This window comes from Morone saxatilis, unplaced genomic scaffold, assembly GCF_004916995.1.
Source record: "Morone saxatilis isolate NCDOM2014 unplaced genomic scaffold, NCSU_SB_2.0 Contig17, whole genome shotgun sequence".
NCBI classification, from domain to species: domain Eukaryota; kingdom Metazoa; phylum Chordata; class Actinopteri; family Moronidae; genus Morone; species Morone saxatilis.
This window is the reverse complement of record NW_023339729.1, coordinates 2,652,793-2,659,961: the sequence shown is the minus strand read 5'-3', so window position 1 is coordinate 2,659,961 and position 7,169 is coordinate 2,652,793. Positions and strand designations below refer to the sequence as shown.

The 7,169-nt window shown below is 41.2% G+C and overlaps 1 protein-coding gene across 1 annotated transcript in view; it reads left to right on the top strand.

Annotated features, from left to right (window-relative positions):
• sorcs3 (sortilin related VPS10 domain containing receptor 3) overlaps positions 1 to 7,169 on the top strand; it is a 219,956-nt gene that overhangs the window by 164,703 nt on the left and 48,084 nt on the right. Inside the window, exon 12 of the mRNA XM_035659531.1 lies at positions 5,848 to 5,994. Coding sequence (XP_035515424.1) covers positions 5,848 to 5,994 — 147 coding nt within the window. The remainder of the gene's footprint in view (positions 1 to 5,847; positions 5,995 to 7,169) is intronic.

Sequence of the window (7,169 nt, the reverse complement as noted above, 5' to 3'; positions counted from 1 at the left end):
GTAAAGCAACAGTTTAGTTTTTGACAGGCGACTTCATTAACAAGCCTCCTTCACTTGCGGCTCACCTGCTGTTGTAAAAAATGGAATCACAGGCGAAAAAGCCAAAACGTGAGTTGTGTTTCTTTCTAAAACATACTGCTGACCAACGGAATAACAGCACAGACACATACAGTGTACAGCTTGTATGATACATGGAGAGAGAAGCAGAAAGAGGTGGGGGAAAGCTGGTGTGTGTGAGACAGAGTGGGAAAAAGCAAGTGCACATTTTATGAGTAAACCATAAAACACCAAAATAAGGTGGATAATCAAGTAGAATTAAAATGCTGAAATACGTAATGACCTATAGAAATAGAAATACACCCCTCCACAGTCACTATTTCATTTTTTAAAGCATATTTTGATGATTGTAGTGATAATATTGTGAATCACAATTATTTTGGCTAGGATAGTCTTAATTTTGAAATTTCCCATGCCAAGCAAAGTCGGATGATATGTCTCTGTGGATTTCACACTAGCAGTGACTCTTTCACATTGCACACACTCATTTGATCTATTGTTAGCTTAAGAATACTGACGGCTCTAAGTCACACGCTAATGATTTGGCCACAGTTAGTTAAAGAAAGTAACTGCAGTTGATCAGTGTGTATTGTTCGCTTAACAAACACAGACTAGCTGTAGAGTTTGTGTTACAGTTACTTGTCTTATATGAGTAGGTTTGCATTACAGGCTGCGGTCGTCCATCTTTCTGACAGCAGACATACACAGTATGAAGAACAAGCTTAACGGGGCTCACTGCCATGCACCTCTGGACTTGTAACGACCTCGTTAGCTTACTGGCTAGCTACTGTATGTGTTTGCATTAGCATTCATAGCAGGAAAGTAGCATTCCCTCCTTCTCCACTCCTTGTTGAACCCAGTTTATCACTCCTACGCTGGCAGGTGTGACTGGGAGAGTGAAGGAAGTGAGATATCGGCCAGCAGCAGTGGCAGCGGTGTGGTAATTAACAATGCCATTACTTCTCCTGCACATTATGTGGCTGTGTGTGTAGGTGTGTGTGTGTGTGTGTGTGCCGCCGCGTGTGTGTGCAGGCCCTATTACCATGCAGCAGTGTAGTTAAGGCATTTCACCGTGCAGCATGAGATGATAAGGCGTTTTAATTACATTTGTCACGCGGTCACAACTCCGTTCTTGATCAGAACCTAAACAAGAGATAGATGATACCCGCTGTCTCTGATAAATCAGACCCATTACACAGAGTAGATGTATGCTGTGGAACTCATCCCATTTATTGTTGTTAGACCCTGACAAACTGCACTTCACAGACCCAATGTTCCAGAGAAAAGACGCAGCTCCAGTCAGACCAGAGGGGAGACAGCAAAGTATGTGAAAGTTGCTTTGTTCTTCCACTTAGAAGTCATGTCTCTTCCCAGAGGGCCTCCGTTCCCTTCGCGTCCTCCACCCCCAAAATCAATTATGCTACTTCCCCACATAAAATTGCACAATTATCTTCTAAATTAGACGGATTATTTTATTGTCAATCAGATTGGATAAGGGCAATTTCTGTAATCATGAGCCTTTGTTGTGCAAACTAATTTTCTGTTGACATCAGGGTTCTACATCATTCACTAAACTTCCCTTCAATTGGAGAGGTGGTTTAGCAGGTGGCCCTCTGACAATTATCGCTCTGATTGGCGTGGGTTCACTGCATCAAAAATCATTTATCTCTCTCGCCTCACTACGAGCAGCTCTGAATGATTGATTGAAGACATGAATTGGATTGTTGTCGGTGGAGAGCATTAGATGATAGACTAGATGGTGCTGATACACGTGATAATGGCGCCCTTCAAGTTTTTCCTGCCAGCATGCTTAAACCCACAAAGCTGTGTATCAACAAATGAGCCATATAATATATTGTGGAATGCTAGATTGCTTCACATTAAATAATTGGCGATCCCCTGCTGTTTGATAACATGCTCTGTCTTCACTGAAAAGCAGCGTTTTTTCAGGTTGGCAGCCATGTTTTAATCTACTGAACGTTTTTGAAATGGATGCTCCTCTCATGTCCCCATCATTCAGTTCGGGGGGAAAAAACATGAAAGTCAAAAACTCCTAAATTACAAGCACTTACCACCACAACAAGCTGATGGATAGAGTACTCTCAGAGGGTGGGAAAAGGTCGAGTTGTTAACTGTATATTTTGATGTGGGGTCTGTTTAGATTTATTTTAAAGCTGTTTCAGTTTTTAGTTTAGTCAATATTTCTATTATTAAAGGTCCAGTGTGTATCTATTAGGATCTATTAGAATAAAAAGAAATGGAATATAATATTTATAGGTATGTTTCCATTACTGTATAATCATTATGTTTTTGTTACCTTAGAATTTGCCGTTTTTATCTGCAGACGCCCTCCATGGAGTCCGCTATTTTGGACCACAATGTTTCTACAGTAGCCCAGAAGGGACAGACCAAATACTGGCTTTAGATAGGGACGTTCACATTTTTCACGTGATCACAGCCACCATAGTTTTTCCTTCATGCTTAGAAAGGGAGGGTGAAGCAAGTGCAACTATACCACTAGATGTCACTAAATCCTACACACTGGTCTTTTAACAACGGATTAAGTAACCATTTCTATTGTAAATTGGGTCACTTGTAGAAGTGGCTTGGGGTCACTATTGCGATTGTCATCTTATAGGATGTACATTTAAGTACTACTAGAAAGCGCAATATTCTGTAAATGTCATTACTACCATATACATTTTTATATCATCTTTCAGCCGAACAACAAATGAAGGCCTAAAACCTGCTCTGTTCTTATCAACTCTTTGCTTGCATTTACAGGCACTCTGGACCTTTGTTATTATTTTGCACGAAAGAAAATACTTGAATATTGAATTATGCCTTTATTATAATATCTGAAGAGGTAGTTTAAATTGATAGAACCCTGCCTTAAAATTAGCTGTTTTTTTGAGAAGGGTCCAGCTGCGGCGTTCCCGTCATGACACACAAGCTATTGGGCGTTCTGGTAGTTTTCATCGACCAATCGATTATACTTTGCACGTCACGTGGTTAACATGGATACTGGCGGGCAATGAAACGCCGACTTCATCTGTCTATTATATGTAATTTCAGTGAAGTAGATTTAATAGACGAGAGTATTGAGTCAGAAAAAAACAAAATTCCATACCAGGACTTGAATTATCAGGTGTTATATGTCAATCACATGAGGAATTAATTGCTTGGTTTTCCGTTCAGTACGTAGTACGACTTACGACGTACAAAAGATAAAACACTTTAATGTTGATGGTGGGCCATGTTTGCCAAAACCTCGTGATATATTAAACAGCAGAACATTGAATTAAAACAATGCAATTGTTGTTAGTTTTAATTTACTTGGGTGAAAGCAGCGCAGCCCCTGTTTCTCCGCCTTTGCTGAATGAATGCCAGGGGAAACACCGAACGTCTGGCAAGACCCTTGATTCGTTTACTGGGTTTCGTTGCTGGAGACACGATGTTCTTGCCGCCAGCCAGTACGTCATGTGCAGAAGTATGAATTGTCCTCCAACAACTTCGTAGAAATATAGACTCCAGTCCTACACGTAAATGTAAGCATATTAAGGATGTAATTGGACTCAACGTTCTGTCAGATGGCTTAGCTTGCTACGTTAGTTCTATAACACATTTAAGACTTACTAGATCCTAATTTTAAACGGCATGTTGACAGTTGAAACGAAGAAGCAGCGAAGAAGAGGGGGCGTGTCCCAGTCAGCGAAAACCGGGAACCCCCAACCGCACGAGAACGCCCATTTTGTGGCCTGCAGTTGGATGATATTGTTTTTTTTTCTACAGACACGGCTGGTGGCCTTCCCTGGGGTGTGCCATGTTGACTGTGTTTCTACAGTAGTCCCAAACGGACAAACCAAACAGAAATCCCAAACATTCTGTGGTCCCAACTCTGTAAATCTGTTTTCTGTCATTAAAAATTGAATATCTTTGAGTTCTGGCCTTTTGGTTTAACAAAAACAAATTGAAGTTGTCAGCTGGGGTCCAGGAACTTGTGATCAGCCTTAAAGAAAAAAGAATACCAAAAGGAGTGCTTCTGGTGCCCCTTACACAGTTTGGTGCTCTAAGATGTAAGAGTAAAATATTCCATGAAAAATCAAATTCCAGGCACTAAAGTGAATGGTTAAGAGTATATAACCTTTAATAAATAAGGGCTAATGGATTATGAAAAATAGCCCAAAGCATATGCACACTGCCCCGGGGTGTCTTGACAGACAAAGAACCATTAAAGAGTCTGAAAACCAATGCAAACACATACTGATAATAACTCATAGATCAGTTGAACTGAAAATAATCATTGTGAGCAGCTATTATAACTGTACAGGACTGTACAGATATTGTGATATCAGATGATGCAATGAACTGCAACGGTTGCAATTTTTTTCTTTCATATGCGTGTGTATGAGGTATATTTAGATTTGTCTGAAATGCAAAAAAAGGGGTCATGCACAGAGCCTATATGTACAGTAAATGCTGACCAATCAAGTAGCGCCCCCCCCCCCTTCCGTGTTATTTAAGATTTCCCTATTGTATGATAATGGGGCAAAGTCAACAGAGTCCAGTGCAGAGTACAGTCTCAGCAAACAGAGATGTGTGTTTGGATGGGATGGTAGTAGTTCTGAAGAGGTGTTCAGACGTGATATGCATTGCCCTCTGCCGCAAAACAGGCGGTGTGGAAAAATATTAAAATAGGATATAAAATGAGCCATTTAGCACTGTTCACAACTTGTACAGTATGGTCAAAGTTACCTCTCATGCTGCTCTGATGTTAGCAGAGATGATTATGCTGCAGCACAACCTCATGCTTTATTCTCTTTATCACTTCTTGGCATTCAGCAAATGGCAGAGCTGCTTTAAAAGGCAGCAAATTTCCCAAAATGTCGGAGTGTTTCTTTAATGCTGTACAATCTGCATCCTTCACTTTGCCGCCAAGAAAGTGGAACACAGGTGGCGTGAGTGATGGGTGGTTGAAATGCATGCTGGTGGGGACTCGTGGTTCTTGTTGGCGTGCAGGTGTATGTGTATGTGATAGAGGAGGCGGAGGTAATAAAAAATTACTGCAGTGATTGACAGACCAGGTTGGATAAGGACGGAAGGACCCTCGTTAGCCGCATCCATCCTGAACGCCATGTTTCTCTGACAATGTCAGATGCGCTGCCTATTAGTGCCACTTATAGAGACGGGCCCCTTCAGGGAGGGAAACACATCCAACTGGAGCCCCTCTCACTATGGCAACCATTTGGAGTTACTCTGTCCTTTCCATTGCATATCATGCTTTGGTGTAGTTGAGCAATATGTCTAATCCTTGAGAGACAACCAGCAGGGAGGATTTTGGAAGAGAAGTGTGCGCCTTCCATACGAGCGTGTTTTTATGTATATGTGTTTGGGGTGGTTCAGATGGATTGTGAGAAAACAGACAAGGTGTCACTTCTCAACGGTCATCATTTTGTACTGTCTGGATTGTTGAAACGGGTGAGGATATAATTACAGATAGCACTTAGCACAGTATAAGAAAATGCAGCCGACTCTGCTGATGATGGTGTCTGCCAGCCTGTCAGCCGCAGCGAGAAAAAGGGATTGAAGCATAAGCACACCATTTGCATTTAACTGAGCTTGTGTCGCAAAGATTGCTGCCTCAATACACAAAATGGCCTTCCTGATGAGAGCACTGGGTGTGCTTTTTCATCTGCAATGGAGAACTGAACTGTTATGGGAGGGATAAGTTTAAAAGGCTCCCTGCCGGTAAAGTTGAGATTCAACCTGTTATCTGCGTGTTTCCTTCAGGTAGCAGGAATTAAAGGCATGCTGATCGCTAACAAGAGGCAAGACAACCAGGTCAAGACGTACATCACCTACAACAAAGGCCGGGACTGGAGGCTCCTGCAGGCTCCTGCCTCTGACCTGGATGGAAATGACATCCACTGCATACTGGTAAGACACTGGACATTTAGTGCAGCTCAAAAGCTTTGTCTATTTAAGATGATGTGAATATTCTGTGTGAAATTATGTGACACAAAATGAGAACATAGAACTAATTGAATGACTTTGTAATAAAGCACTCTTTATAAAAGTTAAAACTAATGGCTTCAATAGTGCTTGATAATGCTTTATAGCTCACTTTTAAGCAAAGAAAGCATAGATGAGAGCAGCCCATCCAGGTACTTTGGCCTTGCGTCAAGCCCCGCCCCATTTTGGGTGAAACCAGTCCCTCTAATTGACTGGAGGTAATTGTAAATTCTGAGGTCTTTGCCAGTTTAATACCATCAAATAAGAATACTGTATTGCTTCTAGCTATTAGGAGCCAAAATCCTACAAGCAAGGTGAATAATCATGTTGTGTCATTGCCGATCAATGATATGGCCGAGAAATAGGAGTTGATGCGTGTCCTTTCAGTCTGCCTCCATAAAAATGGACAGACCTGACATATACAACTACCTTACTGAATCTCATATTTCTGACATCTGACATTTTCTATACCATTGAGACACTTTGTGTTCAAATAGTGGACAATTGCACACAATGGCAGACAAACACACATCTAAGTGTATCCCGTTGAGTTTCCGGTTTAAAATCTAACGTCAACCGACCTTATGGTGGCCCAAGATAGTTCAGTCCGTAAAAAATAAATTTTTAATAATAAATTTAATGTTGATATGTTGAGATCTGGTGATGTTGGCTAAATTGTATACTGTACGCCTGGTTTTAGCAGTGTACGACCCGACTGAAGGTGTGGGTAGTAAAACCCTCTGTTCATATTTACGCAGGTACACTTATGAGGCTGCCCAGTAAATCCGCAATCTCACCTACAGTCAGGGTCTTGCTCAAGGGCACCTCAGTGATTGAGATGAGGAAGGGGAAAATGCTGCTCTTTTATTTTCTCCACCCAGATCTACTCTGCCAGTTTTGGATTTGAACCTTTCAGTCACAAGCCCACTGCTAGCTCTTTCAGGCAGATCCTTGTACCGCTGACCTTCTGGAAACTGCAAATAATTACCATTTACAACCGCAGACTGGGTTTACTTTACAATTTTCACCTCTTGGTTAAATTGAATGATATTTTTTATTAATGGCTTATATCAATTAAATTTCAATTAAATTTTATTTGT